Genomic DNA, 18742 nt, shown 5'->3' on the forward strand with positions numbered 1-18742 from the left:
TGCACCAGTCACTGTTACAAATGTTGTCCTATGACATTACTAACAGCTAACTATCACAGTGACAAAAGTGCACAGTTGTTCCTTTCACTCTGTGACAGCTGTGTGAAGCAGACTGCTTTCCGATTTGGCCAACCTGAATGCTTCCTGAAGGGGAGGTTGGCTATATTTAGAGGGCCAAAGTTATATTGAAGGGTCTTCCGATCTGGGGCTCAATACTGCTTAGTCCAGCTGGTACAGTGTGTTGAGAGTTGCATCCACATCCTTTGTCAAGTCACGTTTCTTACAGCATGGATCCGAAAGCCATAAGGGAAGATCTGCGCCTGTTTCAGAGCACCCTGCTCCAGGATGGCCTGAAAGAGCTTCTGAACGAGAACAAGCTTATTGACTGCATTCTGAAAGTGGGAGACAGAAGCTTGCCCTGTCATAGACTCATTTTGGCAGCCTGTAGTCCTTATTTCCGAGAGCTTTACTTCTCAGGCGACAATAAGGAAATGGATAAGGAGGTCGTTCTGGAGAATTTGGATCCCACAATCATGGAGATGATTGTGAATTACATGTATTCGGCAGAGATTGACATCACAGACGACAATGTGCAGGATATCTTTGCTGTGGCAAACCGTTTCCAGATCCCCTCAGTGTTCACTGTGTGTGCAAATTTCCTACAGAAGAAACTGTCCCCGGGTAACTGTATGGCCATATTCAGAATGGCACTGGTGCTCAACTGTCCTATACTGGCATTTGCAAGTCGAGACTATATTGCAGATCGTTTTGAAACCCTGGCCAAGGAGGATGACTTCTTAGAGCTTGCCTCTCATGAACTTTTTGCTGTCATCGGAGCGGACTCTCTCAATGTAGAAAAGGAGGAGGTGGTGTTTGAATCCCTGATGAAATGGATTCGAAAAGATAAGGAGAACCGTGTCAAGACTCTGGATGAGGCCTTTGACTGCGTCCGTTTCCGTTTACTCCCAGAGAAGTACTTCAATGAGAAAGTGGAAAAGGATGACATCATCAAGTCTGACCCTGAGCTCCTCAAAAAAATCAAAGTAATCAAAGATTCCTTTTCTGGGAAACTCCCTGAAAAGAAGACAGGAGAGTCAGGGAAGGATGCATCTAATGGTGAAGTAGAAGAGGATAACAGATTACCTGGTTACCTGAATGATATCAAGAGAGTTGGTATGTATTCCAAGGATCTTGTGTTGATGATCAACGACACTGCTGCAGTGGCCTATGATGGCGTTGAGAACGAATGCTTCCTTGCTGCATTGACTGAGCAGATACCAAACAACCATGTCAGCCTGACATCAGAGAAGAATGATCTCTTTATCCTGGGAGGATTGTTTGTCGATGAAGAGGATAAAGAAGCTCCATTACAGTGCTACTTTTATCAGGTAATAAGCCATGTTTTTTCACTTCCTAAGGACATTCACTACCAAATGAATGAATTAATTTGAATGACATTTTATTTTCGTGTCAAATCGCCAATTGGCAACCCATCCCTTATGGGGTTAATTGACACAAACAAACATTACAATAATTCACTGTGGTAATTCAGTGATATTTCTTCAGTTCTGTGCAGTACACACCACATAAGGAGTGACAAATAAATCAATACATAATAGTAAATAAGGTTATCAAAGCAATAACTATAACCCTAGAGCAATAAAATAATCAAATATACAGATAAATAAATACAGAAAAATTAAACGGAAGGCATCTGAACCCAGTCAAGCACAAAGAGAAGATTCAAGTGGGAGACAGGCCTACACACAATCTATATACTGTACATACGTGCCATTTGCTATATAGAAGCTAAATATTTTTATGCCAATGATATATGTTTAAACTAGCACCATGTGTAATTCTATGAGCAAGGAACGTTCTCTGACCATCAGAAAATGAAAAACATCCATAGATGGCTTCATGACTGGAATATTCTAATATCAGGGTATTTTTTCAGCTGGACATCCTTGCTGCTGATTGGATAGCTCTGCCCCCTATGCCCTCTCCCAGATGTCTGTTCAGTATGGGAGAATTTGGCAATAAAATTTTTGCTGTAGCTGGTAAAGATCTACAGTCCAACGTGTCTCTTGACTCTGTAATGTGCTATGATGTTGAGTAAGTATTAACCACTTGGCTGAGTTCATATATTCCCACATATATTCCCACACATACCTGTCACTAAATGAGTAAGGAGCCTTAAACACATGTTTTGTCCTTACTATCTGCTGCCCAGGACAATGAAGTGGGCTGAGACCAAAAAGCTGCCTCTGAAAATCCATGGTCATAGTGTTGTTTCCCAGAATGGGTTGGTGTACTCTATCGGAGGGAAGACAGATGACAAGTAAGCTTGGAAAAAAACACTTCTTAAATATTTGATACTTTTACTAATACAGTGTGCTGCTAACAATTTAGCTTCCTCCCCTGTCCGACTGCCCCATACTGGGCTAGAACCAAGTGATCCTATGCTTCGCAACACAAGTGACCGCACTCCTTAACAACGTTTCAACTGGTTGTGCCACCCAAAAATGACCGATTGTATAGCTCCATCCACGACATTTCAAGCTGACTGGTGTAGTGAGCTTATGGCACGTTCCTAACTTCGTTACAAAAGGTTTAAAATAGTAGATGCTTGATGTAAAACAAATGAGTTTGTGTCGTTTTATAATCCTCAATGAGACGATGGTTTATCCCTGTGTTCCTAAATGTGATTTCCCATCCTTTTTTTAATGAAAGCAAAGCAACCAATAAGATGTTTGCGTACAACCACAAGAAGTCAGAATGGAAGGAGCTGCCTGCTATGAAAATGGCAAGATCCATGTTTGGGGCAGTCGTTCACAATGGGAAGATTGTGGTGACTGGAGGGGTCAATGAAGATGGTCTCACCGCTGCATCTGAAGCATATGACTTTGGAACCAACAAGTATGTGCCTTGACGTTGTAGTCTGTAGGCTATGATTAGCAACAATCTAACAACAGAGCCATTCAGTTAACAATGATCCCCTTTCCAGGTGGGTCCCCTTCACAGATTTCCCCCAGGAGAGGAGCTCAGTGAACCTGGTCAGTAGTGGAGGATTGCTGTATGCCGTTGGAGGCTTTACCATTGTGGCGACGGAGGACGACAAAGTTGCCCCTACGGAAATCATTGACGTCTGGCAGTAAGTGATTAACTAGAACGCAAATTTCATCCAATCCCATATACAGTACATTCAGAAAGTATTCAGACCCCTTGAATGTTTAACAATTTAGTTACATTACAGCCTTATTCTAAAATAGATTAAAACAAAAAAAATCCCCTGATGACAAAGCAAAAACAGGTTTTTAGAAATTTTTGCACATGTATTAAAAATAAAAATCTGAAATATCACATTTACATACTGTAAGTATTCAGACCCTTTACTCAGTACTTTGTTGAAGCACCTTTGGCAGTGATTACAGGCTCAACTCTTCTTGGGTATGGCGCTACAAGTGTAACGGATGTGAAATGGCTAGCTAATTAGCGGTGGTGCGCGCTAATAGCGTTTCAATCGGTGACGTCACTTGCTCTGAGACCTTGAAGTAGTTGTTCTCCTTGCTCTGCAAGGGCCGCGGCTTTTGTTTAGTGATGGGTAACGATGCTTCGTGGGTGTCAGTTGTTGATGTGTGCAGAGGGTCCCTGGTTCGAGGCGAGGAGAAGGACGGAAACTATACTGTTACACAAGCTTGTCACACCTGTATTTGGGGAGTTTCTCCCATTCTCTGCAGATCCTCTCAGGCTCTGTCAGGTTGGATGGGGAGTGTCGCTGCACAGCTATTTTCAGGTCTCCAGAGATATAAGCTTGCAAAAAATACTTCTTAAATATTTGATACTTTTACTAATACAGTATGCCGGTATAGGTGTAGCAGGGGTCAGTGTGCTGCTAACAATTTTGCTTCCTCCACTGTCCCATACTGGGCTCGAACCTGTATCGTGTTCAAGTCCGGGCTCTGGCTGGGCCACAAGCACATTTAGAGACTTGTCCCAAAGTCATTCCTGCGTTGTCTTGGCCGTGGGCTTAGGGTCATTGTCCTGTTGGAAGGTAAACCTTCGACCCAGTCTGAGGTCCTGAGCACTCTGGAGCAGGTTTTCATCAAAGATCTCTCTGTACTTTGCCCGTTCATCTTTCCCTCGATCCCGACTCGTCTCCCAGTTCCTGCTGCTGAAAAACATTGCCACAGCATGATGCTTCCACCACCATGATTCACCGTAAGAATGGTGCCAGGTTTCCTCCAGACGTGGCAGGCTGTCATGTGCCTTTTACTGAGGAGTGGCTTCTGTCTGGCCACTCTACCATAAAGGCCTGATTGGTAGAGTGCTGCAGAGATGGCTGTCCTTCTGGAAGGTTCTCCCATCTCCACAGAGGAACTCTGAAGCTCTGTCAGAGTGACCATATGGTTCTTGGTCATCTCCCTGACTAAGGCCCTTCTCCCCCGATTGGATCAGTTTGGCCGAGTGGCCAGCTCTAGGAAGAGTCTTGGTGGTTCCAAACTTCTTCCATTTAAATCAAATCAAATCAAATATATTTATATAGCCCTTCTTACATCAGCTGATATCTCAAAGTGCTGTACAGAAACCCAGCCTAAAACCCCAAACAGCAATCAATGCAGGTGTAGATTCATTTTTCTGCATCATTTTTGGACAGAAAGTTTCTGATTTTTGCAATGTTACGTAGATGGAAAAAAGCTGTCCTTGAAACAGTCTTGATATGTTCGTCAAAAGAGAGATCAGGGTCCAGAGTAACGCCGAGGTCCTTCACAGTTTTATTTGAGATTACTTTACAACCATCAAGATTAATTGTCAGATTCAACAGAAGATCTCTTTGTTTCTTGGGACCTAGAACAAGCATCTCTGTTTTGTCCGAGATTAAGAATGATGGAGGCGATTATGTTCTTGGGAACCTTCAATGCTTAAAAAAAAATTGCGAAACCTTCCCCAGATCTGTGCATCAACACAATCCTGTCTCAGAGCTCTCCGGACAACTTTTCCTCTGACATGCACTTTCAACTGTGTGTGCCTTTCCAAATTATGTTCAATAAATTGAATTTACCACAGGTGGACTTCAAGTTGTAGAAACATCTCAAGGATGATCAATGGAAACAGGATGCACCTGAGCTCAATTTCGAGTCTCATAGCAAAGGGTCTGAATACTTATGTAAATAAGGTATTTGTTTTTTAATTGTAATACCTGTTTTCGCTTTGTCATTGTGTGTAGCTTGAGAAAAAAAATATATTTAATACATTTTAGAATTAGGCTGTAACGTAACAAAATGTGGAAAAGGAAAGGGGTCTGAATACTTTCCGAATGCACTGTACTCTGCCATCTTTAGAGATGCTCTATATTAAAATGTCCTTGATAAGTTGATCATTTCTGATGTACAAATGGTTTCACTGCCACTTACTGTATGCTCAGTACCAAAGGTATAACCAGGGTTGCCAGGTCTACTTACAATTTCTAGACCAATGACCTCTGAAAACCCGCTCCCCCCAAAAAAATTGCAGCGAGAGAGGAGTTGCCACATATAAACCAATTAACCCTTTTCCCATAACATTATTAAGCAAATTAAGAAGGAATATCGATGTCGTTAACATAGGCTAAGAAGCAAAATTTGGTTTTACCTCAAATTATAATTATTGCGAGTTTAAGAATATATGGCAAGAAAAAATATAAATTGTTCTTATTAAACTCTCCAGATCATTTTCCATCAATGGATGTCGATTTAACTAGTTTTGACTGCTATGATTAAGCAACAAGGCCCGAGGAGGTGTGGTATATTGGCTATATACCACAAACCCCTGAGGTGCCTTATTGCTATTACAGTGGCTTGCGAAAGTATTCAACCCCCTTGGCATTTTTCCTATTTTGTTGCCTTACAACCTGGAAATAAAATGGATTTTGGAGGGGTTTGTATCATTTGATTTACACAACATGCCTACCACTTTGAAGATGCAAAATATATTTTCTTGTGAAACAAACAAGAAATAAGACCAAAAAACTGAAAACTTGAGCGTGCATAACTATTCACCCCCCCCAAAGTCAATACTTTGTAGAGCCAACTTTTGCAGCAACTACAGATGCAAGTCTCTGGGAGTATGTCTCTATAAGCTTGGCACATCTAGCCACTGGGATTTTTGCCCATTCTTCAAGGCAAAACTGCTCCAGCTCCTTCAAGTTGGATGGGTTCCGCTGGTGTACAGCAATCTTTAAGACATACCACAGATTCTCAATTGGATTGAAGTCTGGGCTTTGACTAGGCCATTCCAAGACATTTAAATGTTTCCCGTTAAACCACTCGAGTGATGCTTTAGCAGTATGCTTAGGGTCATTGTCCTGCTGGAAGGTGAACCTCCATCCCGGTCTCAAATCTCTGGAAGACTGAAACAGGTTTCCCTCAAGAATTTCCCTGTATTTAGCGCCATCCATCATTCCTTAAATTCTTTTTTTCATCAGTCCCTGCCGATGAAAAACATCCCCACAGCATGATGCTGCCACCACCATGCTTTACTGTGGGGATGATGTTCTTGGTGTGATGAGCGGTGTTGGGTTTGCACCAGACATAGCATTTTCCTTGATGGTCAAAGAGCTCAATTTTAGAACTTATTAAAACAAGTAATTGTTTAAATTTCACTTCACAAATTAGGACTATTTTGTGTACAGTCTTGGCCAACAGTTTTGAGAATTACACAAATATTAATTTTCACAAAGTCTGCTGCCTCAGTTTGTAGGATGGCAATTTGCATATACTCCAGAATGTTATGAAGAGTGATCAGATGAATTGCAATTAATTGCAAAGTCTTTCTTTGCCATGCAAATGAACTGAATCCCCAAGATACATTTCCACTGCATTTCAGCCCTGCCACAAAAGGACCAGATGACATCATGTCATTCAGATGACATCATGTCAATGAGTGTTGACGAGGACAAAGGTGGAGATCACTCTGTCATGCTGATTGAGTTCGAATAACAGACTGGAAGCTTCAAAAAGAGGGTGGTGCTTGGAATCATTGTTCTTCCTCTGTCAACCATGGTTACCTGCAAGGAAACACGTGCCGTCATCATTGCTTGGCACAAAAAGGGCTTCACAGGCAAGGATATTGCTGCCAGTAAGATTGCACCTAAATCAACCATTTATCGGATCATCAAGAACTTCAAGGAGAGCGGTTCAATTATTGTGAAGAAGGCTTCAGGGCGCCCAAGAAAGTCCAGCAAGCGCCAGGACTGTCTCCTAAAGTTGATTCAGCTGCGGGATCGGGCACCACCAGTTCAGAGCTTGCTCAGGAATGGCAGCAGGCAGGTGTGAGTGCATCTGCACGCACAGTGAGGGGCGAAGACTTTTGAAGGATGGCCTGGTGTCAAGAAGGGCAGCAAAGAAGCCACTTCTCTCCAGGAAAAACATAATGGACAGACTGATATTCTGCAAAAGGTACAGGGATTGGACTGCTGAGGACTGGGGTAAAGTCATTTTCTCTGATGAATCCCCTTTCTGATTGTTTGGGGCATCCTGAAAAAAGCTTGTCCGGAGAAGACAAGGTTAGCGCTACCATCAGTCCTGTGTCATGCCAACAGTAAAGCATCCTGAGACCATTCATGTGTGGGGTTGCTTCTCAGTCAAGGGAGTGGGCTCACTCACAAATTTGCCTAAGAACACAGCCATGAATAAAGAATGGTACCAACACATCCTCTGAGAGCAACTTCTCCCAACCATCCAGGAACAGTTTGGTGACGAACAATGCCTTTTCCAGCATAATGGAGCACCTTGCCATAAGGCAAAAGTGAAAACTAAGTGGCTCGGGGAACAAAACATAGATTTTTGTGACCATGGCCAGGAAACTCCCCAGACCTTAATCCCATTGAGAACTTGTGGTCAAACCTCAAGAGGCAGGTGGACAAACAAAACCCCACAAATTCTGAAAAACTCCAAGCATTGATTATGCAAGAATGGGCTGCCATCAGTCAGGATGTGGCCAAGAAGTTAATTGACAGCATGCCAAGGCGGATTGAGGTCTTGAAAAAGAAGGGTCAACACTGACTCTTTGCATCAACTTCATGTAATTGTCAATAAAATCATTTGACACTTATGATTATACTTCAGTATTCCATAGTAACATCTGACAAAAATATCTAAAGACACTGAGGCAGCAGACTTTGTGAAAATTCATATTTGTGTCATTCTCAAAACTTTTGGCCACGACTGTATGTCCATTACATGAAATCCAAATAAAAATCCATTTAAATTACAGGTTGTAATGCAACAAAATAGGAAAAACACCAAGGGGATGAATAATTTTGCAAGGCACTGTATAAACTGGTTACCAACGTAATTACAACTGTAAAAAGTATGTTTTTGTAATTGCTGTGGTACATGTCTGATATACCATGGCTTTCAACCAATCAGCATTCAGGGCTCAAACCACCCAGTTTATAATTGTTTGCGCTAATGCCTAACTATAGATAAATCCGACAGGAGAGTTTGAGTGAGGAAAGTTGAACAGAGGATCTCGAAATCTCTGTGCAAGAAATACTTGGACAAACTTCAAAAAAACTAATGTTAGGCTATTTTCTGACAATGGTGCCGTTATTATGTGCCAGTTAAGATTACAAACCCTTATAAATGGCCTATTTGCGAGATTGACTTGGTATTTCAATACGCACAGGCTACTGACAAAAATCTTGCTTTATAATTGCAATTCAATTTTGCCATGGTTTGCTCAGCTAGATGCAGGTAGCCTATAGCCCCTGACAGGCCAACATCTAATTTCAGGGAAAAGTCCACAATGAAACTGACATTAAATGTGGAGAATGATACCTTCGCTATAGAGCTGTGAACATGATCACAATTGATAACTTCCAATTTAAGTAACTAAACATGGCCATTAATATTTGCATAATAACAAGACTACAACCACAAACTGAGTTATATGCTATTTATTCAATCCGTTTTCCAGCTCCAGGTAGGATACACTGGTGGCACAAATTGATTAGCAATGACTCCAGTGATTTCGTCATTTCAATATATATTTATTGTATGAAATGGTAGGCTAGAGTAGACTGCAATGGCATATCAATTAATAGCCTACTTGATGGTTAACAAATGCAGCACATCATTCTCCATATTTAATGTAATTTTCATTGTGGACTTTTTCCCATAACACAAGCACACAAGGGAGTTCCATAACTTCCATTTCAATTTTCCACTTGTGCAGCTCTCCAGACCCTAGAACTGAGCATGATAAAACTCTTAGCTTGATACTGTTATCCATAAGGAAAGTCGACATTAGAATGCAGTTTACTTTAAACCACCTCTGAGCTAATTTTTCTAAAGAGCACTAGTGTGCGTTAATGTTTTATGGAAAAAGGGTGTCTCCAAAAGGACATATCTAAATAGCCTACATACAACTGGTAAAAGTGCTTGTTTGCTGCTCTGTCTCCGTGACTCAGCTGTCTCTACTGCAGCACTCTCTCAACTAGTGCCCTCAACGCACACCCCCATTCACTCACTCAGTAACAGCCTGCTCACTGCCTGATAATCAGCAGCAGCAGGTCACAGTGAAACATATATATATATATATACACACACACACTACCAGTCCAAAGTTTGGACACACCTACTCATTCCAGGGTTTTTCTACACAGGGTTGCGAAGGTTACTTTGTAAATGTAATCCATTACAGTTATTAGTTACCTGTCCAAAATTGCAATCAGTCATGTAACTTTTGGGTTACCTGAACTCAGTAACGTAATCTGATTACATTCAGTTACTTTTAGATTACTTTCCCCTTAAGAGGCATTAGAAGACAAAAATGCTTGTGCCAAGCTGTCAATGCAAAGGGTGGCTACTTTGAAGAATCTCAAAAAGAAAATATATTTTGATTCAACACTTTTTTGGTTACTACATGATTCCGTGTGTTATTTCATAGTTTTGATGTCTTCACTATTATTCTATAATGTAGAAAATAGTAAAAATAAACCCTTGAATGAGTAGGTGTGTCCAAACTTTTGACTGGAACTGTATATTTAAGAGAAATGCCATGACGGTAGTAGCCCAAAATTCACCACCCATACATTTTCACCCACAACATAATTTCCAAAGTAGCCCAATTTAGCAGAAAAAACACAAATATAGCAACACTGGGTATAACATCTAACTTCTCTTTTCTCCTGTGGAAGGTATGAGGAGGATAACAATGAGTGGACCGGAATGCTCAAAGAGATGCGTTATGCAGCAGGGGCGTCCTGTGTGTCTATGCACCTCAATGCAGCCAAAATGCCCAAATTGTGAACAAGAGCACAATATGTACTGTCTAGGTGTAACATGGAGGACTGCGAAAACTATTTAAAGTGACTTTCATCCAGATCCTTCAGGATTGTAACCCACCATAATATTGTATTCTGTTGCCCATCTTTATAAAGTGTATTTTATTGAACCTAACTAGGCAAGTCAGTTGAGAACAAATTATTATCTACAATGACAACCTACCAAAAGGCTAAAGACCTCCTGCAGGGACGGGGGCTGCAGCAAAAATAAAAATAGGACAATAGCACATCACGACAAGAGAGACAACAAAACACTACATAAAGAGAGACCTAAGACAACATAGCATGGTAGCAACACAACATAGGGTACAAACAAGGGCAAGAAAGTAAAGTTTGTACCTTAAAAGTTTGTCTACATACATGTCTTTCTGCTCAATGTATATTTATGTGGAACAGATTCATTGGAGGAATCAAAACCACAAAAACAAAGCATTTTTAAAAATTTTATTACAAAAATTATTATTTGACAAATGCTACAGTTCATATAAAAAGCCTGATACAATTTTTCTTGGCAGGAGATGAGGTAGCTCCATGTCCACTTTAGGCTTTGGAGTAAGCAATAAGGAGCACTTGATAAACATCTGATGCTTAAAAACAATTGTCAATGACCTGCCTGCAAATATACATTTCTAAAAAAGGCAGACTTTTTCTCTCACGGTTCAGTAGCAAAAGCAATATAACACGTGTCCTTCATTCAACATCTAGGTGCTTGAGGGAAGCCCAGTAAATATCTTCTTCCTAAGGTATTCCTTCCATGCATCCTGTGTGGAGAGCTCCATAGAGTTCCATTCAAAATGAGGGATCTGTTTAAATGACATTACCATTAATCAGTGATGTACAATATTACATACACAGTAATACCACTTAAAGGACAGACAGATGATATTTCACACACATACCTGGACAACATGATATCCCAGAATCTCCAGATGTCTCTTTCTCATCATTGCTTCCCCTTTCATGTGACGAGAGTTTTTGCAGAAGGATTTGGAATCCAAGAAGTCCACAGCAACACTGAGTATGTGGAAAAATGAAAAACGTCAGTACCTATGAACTCCCTTTCAATGTGTTTACCCATGATAACAGTACATCAGCAAAACGTTTTCAACCAAAAGTTCTGAAATCTACCAATAAAGCTTCCTACCGTTGTGCCCCTGGAGGGACCTCACTCCTCTCCTTCCCTACAGAGTCAGAACCCCAGCGGACCTTCCCATCTCCAGATATCTGCAGCTGACTTTGCTCACTGTAGGCCACCGCCTGGTGGTGTCTGTCCAGAACACATTCAAAGTCTAGGGAGATAAGATGAAATATAGATCACAACTAGAACAGGTGACAGACACATTTGATAAACTTTTTAGTGTAATACCAATCTACTAACACAACACATGGTCAGGACTCAGCCCTTACAAAAAAATATTGCCAGTTTGAAACTGCAGTAAAAATGCAGAAACTGCAGTCAACTGGTATTTTGGACGCAATGACTGCAGAATAAATGCAGTGTACTGTACTATAACTGCACTATAACTACAGTTACACTGTAGTGTACACAGCAAAATTACTGCAGGAAAAAAATGTTTTTTTGGACGCAGTATTTGCAGCATACTGTAGTTATACTGCACCCTGGCTGCAATATTTTTTGTAAGGGAGGAGCCAACTGCTGTCAAACATGCTGCAATCCAATCCTGTGTATTACCCACCTACTGTGTAGAAATAAGTAGTGAGCAATGCCACTCTGGCACAATTAATCCCTCCAAGAACTTCCCCAAGCATTTTGTGGATTTGTTGTTGGACAGGACTGATGGAACAATTCCCTGACAAAAGTAAGCATGAAATTAGACCCTCAACATTTGTGAAGTAGGAACTGGGGCAATCCACAAATATGAATACATCAGTATTGGCTCACCTTTCTTCTGTAACTGTAGGCAGTAACGCTCGTGGAACCAGGGAACCTGGGACTCTGGACACTCTAGACACACAGCCCGATTTAGCTCCATGAGACGCAGGCGGACACGCTTGTTGAGGGCGTCAGGCAGGGCTATCACAAAAGAGAGTTTAGCTTATCCCACCAGCCTTATCTCATAATAATCAACCTTTTTATACTACACACTAGTTTATTCGGTACTCCACCCCATTCACGAAAATGGTTCGCTCCTACAAACAGTGAGTCATGTGGCCATGGCTTGCTATATAAAGCAGGCAGACAGACATCGAGGCATTCAGTTACTGTTCGATTGAATGTTAGAATGGGCAAAACTGTGAGCGTGGCATGATCGCCAGAGCCAGGCGCGCAGGTTCCAGTATCTCAGAAACGGCCGACCTCCTGGGCTTTTCACACACGACAGTGTTAAGTTCATGTTTTAAGTATCCCTATATTTCTGTTATTACAGTGCTATCACTCTGTTATTAGTGCGCCTGCGCAGGAGTCTCGTTGTTGATGAACCTGGCCTGAGTGCAATGGCAACCATGTATTGTGCTAATACGGCTGAGTAAACGTTGTTAAAAACTGGAACCTTGTTGTGGTGTAATTTTGAGTTAACAGACAGTGTCTAGGGTTTGCCGTGAATGATGCGACAAACAAAAAACATCCAGTCAGCAGCAGTCCTGTTGGAGAAAACAGCTCGATAAGAGGTCGAAGGAGAATGGCAAGAATCGCGCAAGCTAACAGGCAGGCTACAAACAGGAAAATAACGGCGCAGTACAACGGTGTGCAGAACGGCATCTCGGAACGCACAACTCGTCAGTCCTTGTCATGAATGGGCTATTGCAGCCACACTGGGTTCCACTCCTATGAGATAAAAACAAGAATAAGCGGCTCCAGTGAGCACGCGATCACCAACACTGGACAACTAAGGAGTGGAAAAACGTTGCCTGGTCCGACGAATCCTGGTTCCTGTTGCGTCATACCGATGGCAGAGTCAGGATTTGGCGTAAGTAGCACGAGTCCATGGCTCCATCCTGCCTGGTGTCAACGATACAGGCTGGTGGCAGTGGTGTAATGGTAATGGCAAAGGGGGGGTCCGACCCATTACTAGGTTGGTATACCTAATAAACTGGCCAATGAATGTATATTGTTTTGCATTTGTATATAATTCAACCTTGATTGGCTTTTTTTGATAGTAAGGGAAACAGGATACAAGTTTGTATTCATTCACACATTTCTAATATAATTCGATAACATACTTTCTAACTGGGAATCCAGCTTGGCAAGGAAATTCACATTGAAGATTTCTCGAACCAGGTCCTCCGGGAAGCAGTCAGCCACAGCCAGGGCATATGCAAGAAGTACAAGCAGATGGGGGTCAAAGGAACCTGGAGGAAGGAGAACAATATATTTGGCTGGTCCTTTTGATGAGTTCCAAACACAAAAATGTAGCATAATCCACAATCACTTACTGATATGAGGTATGACGCGCTGAATGCAGATGTCAAACAGCTCATCCACCCTTGGTGGATCATAATTCAGTACAGCAAAGGGCAGCAAGGTGGCATAAGTCGCTGAGTAGTGGATCTTCAGGAAAGAGGGGATTTTTTTTTGTTATAGTACGGACTTACATTCTGTCTCTACATATATACAGGCAATATAACAGTATTGCCTAATGTGAAATAAAAGGTAATGTGCATGTCTCAAAGTACCTTGTTGATATTCTCCATGGCCACGCTAGCGATGCGGTCCATTAATGGAGTACAGAGGTGATTAGTCCTGGTCAGGAAAAGGGCCATCTCAGGCACATTGGTCCAGGATATCTGGTCCTCCAACCTCTGGAGTGTAACCATGGTCTCCTCCAGCAGCATCTCCTCAAACCATTCCCCTGACATGTACTTGAGCTCCTCCAACACCAAGTCCAGGCGATCAGCCTTGCGCAGGCGTTCATGCCCGCAGCGGTTCAGTGTCTGTAGCAGACGCACATACTTGCTGGGCGTGCTGTGTCGGTAGGACGGGTCATTTCGCACCCACTTAGCGACGGCCATTGCAAAGGTGTTCAGGTCATTCAGATTACACTGGGGCAGCACTGCCTCCACCCGTGAAATGACACTTTCGTCGAGTCGAGGTGAAGGCAGCATGGAGAGAACACGAGTCAGCATGGTCACTTCATATGGGTAAACACTGTCCAGCAAGAACCTGTGAGAAGAAGTTGTATTAGCTTACTCATACGGTATAGTATGCAATAAGAGTGACCTGTCTACAAACAAAGGAGCTTAGTGGGCAAATAATTATTTAGAATAATTACTCACTGAACCAGAATGTTCCTTAATTTATTGAAGAGCTCTGGACTCTGGTAATGCAGCAGGATCAGGGCTTGAGTGATCCTGGCTATCTCCATGGGCTTGTAGACATGCAGGTTCTTGTGGACTACTGATGCAATCCTGTAAAGAGACAACGTTACATTATGACTATAACTACTGTTCCCTGAAGGAGGGGGAACGAGGTACAACATACTATGTATGGGGAGTCGCACTCTCGCAACTTCGGTTGAAGGATCTACAATCACACCTGACAAGGTCAATGTAATCTGCAACTCGCTGGAAGCCCCGCCTTCCACAGGTGATAAGCGTGAGGCTCGGATTCATTCCTTCAATTTAATACCACTCGTCACCGAGCCCAGCAACGGGCGGTGCGGGACCAAACAGGTTTTGCACCACGTTTCCCTCCTTCAGGGAACGAACATTAGTTAAAGTTATATGTTTCCCTTTCAGTCAGTCAACTTCGGTACAACATACTATAGGGAAATATATCATGCCACAAGCCGACCCCTACGGATACTACACCGAACAAAAATATAAAACGCAACATGTAAAGTGTTGGTCCCATGTTTCATTAGCTGACATAAAAGATCCCATAAATGTCTCATTTTTGGCACAAATTTGTTTACATCCCTGTTAGTGAGCATTTCTCCTTTGCATATCAAGAAGCTGATTAAACAGCATGATCATTACACAGGTGCACTTTGTGCTGGGGACAATAAAAGGCCACTAAAATGTGCAGTTTTGTCACACAACACAATGCCGCAGATGTCTCAAGTTTTGGGTGTGCAATTGGCATGCTGACTGCAGGAATAACCACCAGAGCTGTCGCCAGAGAATTTCATATTCATTTCTCTACCATAAGTCGCCTCCAACATCGTTTTAGAGAATTTGGCAATACGTCCAATTGGCCTCACAACTGCAGACCAAGTGTATGGCATCGTGTGGGTGAGCGGTTTGCTGATGTCATCGTTGTGAACCGAGTCCCCCATGGTAGCAGTGGGGTTATGGTATGGGCAGGCATAAGCTACAGGCGACAATGAACACAATTGCATTTTATCGATGGCAATTTGAATGAACAGAGATACCGTGACGAGATCCTGTGGCCCATTTTCGTGCCATTCATCCGCCGCCATCACCTCATGTTTCACCATGATAATACACGGCCCCATGTCGCAGGGAGCTATACAAAATTCCTGTAAGCTGAAAATGTCCCAGTTCTTCATGGCCTGCATACTCAGACAGGTCACCCATTGAGCATGTTTGGGATGCGCCAGATTGACGTGTACGCCAGCGTGTTCCAGTTCCCACCAATATCCAACAACTTCCACAGCCAGTGAAGAGGAGTGGGTCAACATTCCACAATCAACAGTCTGATCAACTCTATGCGAAGGAGATGTGTCACGCTGCATGAGACAAATGGTGGACACACCAGATACTGACTAGTTTTCTGATCCACGTCCCTACCTATTTTTAAGGTATCTCTGACCAGATGCATATCTGTATTCCCAGTCATGTGAAATCCATAGATTAGGGCCTAATGATTTGATTTCAATGGACTAACTCAGCAAAATCATTGAAATTGTTGCATGTCAGGTTTATATTCTTGTTCAGTATAAATGAAACGGTCTATGGCCTGACCCCGCCAGATGCGGCAGTCTGGATTTTGTGCATACGTCACGCTGCCTAGCGACTTTCCCCTCTCCCTGCTGTAAGCACACTGTGTGCAATACTGAGAGCAGTGACATCCAATGGATAAAACCTAACAAAAAGTGTGTGGTGATGGCCAACTCCCCGCAGCACAAATATCTCCTATAGTCAACCTTTTAAACAACGCACAAGATTCTGCCAGACCCCTGGTGGAGTGGGCGCGTACACCACTAGGTAACCCTTGCTGCTATATGCCAGGGAGATAGCCTCCACAAACAGTGGGAGAGATGCTGCTTAGAGAGCACCCTGCCGCTAGCTGGATTAGCAAAACAGACAAAAAGTTAGTCACATAACTGGATATCCACGGTCTGTTCAATGTACGTGCGTAAAGCTCACACCGGACACATGAATAGTAACCTCTGTTGCGCTTTAGAAGCAAAAGAAGGAGACGAAAAGGGAAATAGCTCAATAGCTAAGGACCTCTAGGACACAGCCATGACCTTCGGACCGAAGGCAGCATTTGGATGAAACGTCACCTTATTAAGAGCCGCCCCGGTCAAACTGAGTACAGGAAGGGTGTACAGATAACTTGGAGGTCACCAACACGTTTATCTGAGGCCAAAGCCATGAGCAGGGAGGTTTTGTAGGAGAGGATCTTCATATCCACCAACTGTAGAGGCTCAAAGGGGGGGGGGGGGGTCGCACACATTGCCTCCAAAACCAGCGCCAAGTCCCATGCGGGCGCAATAGGTTTATAGACCGGTCTGAAACGACGTATACAGTGAGGGAAAAAAGTATTTGATCCCCTGCTGATTTTGTACGTTTGCCCACTGACAAAGAAATGATCAGTCTGTAATTTTAATGGTAGGTTTATTTGAACAGTGAGAGACAGAATATCAACAAAAATATCCAGAAAAACGCATGTCAAAAATGTTATAAATTGATTTGCATTTTAATGAGGGAAATAAGTATTTGACCCCCTCTGCAAAACATTACTTAGTACGTGGTGGCAAAACCCTTGTTGGCAATCACAGAGGTCAGATGTTTCTTGTAGTTGGCCACCAGGTTTGCACACATCTCAGGAGGGATTTTGTCCCACTCCTCTTTGCAGATCTTCTTCAAGTCATTAAGGTTTCGAGGCTGACATTTGGCAACTCGAACCTTCAGCTCCCTCCACAGATTTTCTATGGGATTAAGGTCTGGAGACTGGCTAGGCCACTCCAGGACCTTAATGTGCTTTTTCTTGAGCCACTCCTTTGTTGCTTTGGCCGTGTGTTTTGGGTCATTGTCGTGCTGGAATACCCATCCACGACACATTTTCAATACCCTGGCTGAGGGAAGGAGGTTTTCACCCAAGATTTGACGGTACATGGCCCTGTCCATCGTCCCTTTGATGCGGTGAAGTTGTCCTGTCCCCTTAGCAGAAAAACACCCCCAAAGCATAATGTTTCCACCTCCATGTTTGACGGTGAGGATGGTTTCTTGGGGTCATAGGCAGCATTCCTCCTCCTCCAAACACGGCAAGTTGAGTTGATGCCAAAGAACTCCATTTTGGTCTCATCTGACCACAACACGTTCACCCAGTTGTCCTCTGAATCATTCAGATGTTCATTGGCAAACTTCAGACGGGCATGTATATGTGCTTTCTTGAGCAGGGGGACCTTGCGGACACTGCAGGATTTCAGTCCTTCACGGCGTAGTGTGTTACCAATTGTTTTCTTGGTGACTATGGTCCCAGCTGCCTTGAGATCATTGACAAGATCCTCCTGTGTAGTTCTGGGCTGATTCCTCACCGTTCTCATGATCATTGCAACTCCACGAGGTGAGATCTTGCATGGAGTCCCAGGCCGAGGGAGTTTGACAGTTATTTTGTGTTTCTTCCATTTGCGAATAATCGCACCAACTGTTGTCACCTTCTCACCAAGCTGCTTGGCAATGGTCTTGTAGCCCATTCCAGCCTTGTGTAGATCTACAATCTTGTCCCTGACATCCTTGGAGAGCTCTTTGGTCTTGGCCATGGTGGAGAGTTTGGAATCTGATTGATTGATTGCTTCTGTGGACAGGTGTCTTTTATACAGGTAACAAACTGAGATTAGGAGCACTCCCTTTAACAGTGTGCTCCTAATCTCAGCTCGTTACCTGTATGAAAGACACCTGGGAGCCAGAAATCTTTCTGATTGAGAGGGGGTCAAATACTTATTTCCCTCATTAAAATGCAAATCAATTTATAACATTTTTGACATGCGTTTTTCTGGATATTTTTGTGGTTATTCTGTCTCTCACTGTTCAAATAAACCTACCATTAAAAGTATAGACTGATCAATTCTTTGTCAGTGGGTAAACGTACAAAATCAGCAGGGGATCAAATACTTTTTTCCCTCACTGTACCTTTCAGGAACTGCACCACCCTTGCAGACTGAATGGTAGCAATAATTGTCCATCTTAGGGGCCAGGTCCATAGGAACCAAATCTCGGGCCTCGCTTGCCAAACCTGCCTGTGCATCTGGAACAACAAGTTTCCAC

The 18742-nt window shown here is 42.8% G+C and overlaps 2 protein-coding genes across 5 annotated transcripts in view; one reads left to right on the plus strand and one right to left on the minus strand.

Annotated features, from left to right (window-relative positions):
• klhl41a (kelch-like family member 41a) lies at window positions 1-12831 on the plus strand. The gene is made up of 6 exons (XM_071340559.1): window positions 1-1388; window positions 1958-2115; window positions 2234-2341; window positions 2734-2919; window positions 3008-3154; window positions 10181-12831. Exons 1-6 carry the CDS (start codon window positions 288-290, stop codon window positions 10290-10292), a joined length of 1812 nt encoding a protein of 603 aa, XP_071196660.1. The 5' UTR covers window positions 1-287; the 3' UTR covers window positions 10293-12831.
• fastkd1 (FAST kinase domains 1) overlaps window positions 10758-18742 on the minus strand; it is a 16269-nt gene continuing 8284 nt past the window's right edge. For all 4 annotated transcript variants that reach the window (XM_071340554.1, XM_071340552.1, XM_071340555.1 and 1 more), the window contains exons 7-15: window positions 14561-14692; window positions 13961-14447; window positions 13721-13835; window positions 13508-13636; window positions 12231-12362; window positions 12025-12138; window positions 11472-11616; window positions 11227-11341; window positions 10758-11130 (exon numbers count right to left, since the gene is read on the minus strand). In XM_071340554.1, coding sequence (XP_071196655.1) covers window positions 11029-11130; window positions 11227-11341; window positions 11472-11616; window positions 12025-12138; window positions 12231-12362; window positions 13508-13636; window positions 13721-13835; window positions 13961-14447; window positions 14561-14692 — 1471 coding nt within the window. In that variant the 3' untranslated portion in view covers window positions 10758-11028. The remainder of the gene's footprint in view (window positions 11131-11226; window positions 11342-11471; window positions 11617-12024; window positions 12139-12230; window positions 12363-13507; window positions 13637-13720; window positions 13836-13960; window positions 14448-14560; window positions 14693-18742) is intronic.

The sequence above is a fragment of the Salvelinus alpinus genome, chromosome 14, assembly GCF_045679555.1.
Source record: "Salvelinus alpinus chromosome 14, SLU_Salpinus.1, whole genome shotgun sequence".
Classification (NCBI taxonomy): Eukaryota; Metazoa; Chordata; class Actinopteri; order Salmoniformes; family Salmonidae; genus Salvelinus; species Salvelinus alpinus.

Excerpts from the sequence above, each read along its gene's own strand:
- klhl41a (XM_071340559.1), top strand. The coding sequence starts at position 288 with ATGGATCCGAAAGCCATAAGGGAAGATCTGCGCCTGTTTCAGAGCACC. Across the intron at positions 2,116-2,233 it reads GTAATGTGCTATGATGTTGA|GACAATGAAGTGGGCTGAGA; the intron begins GTAAGTATTAAC and ends TCTGCTGCCCAG. Across the intron at positions 2,342-2,733 it reads GGAGGGAAGACAGATGACAA|CAAAGCAACCAATAAGATGT; the intron begins GTAAGCTTGGAA and ends TTTTAATGAAAG.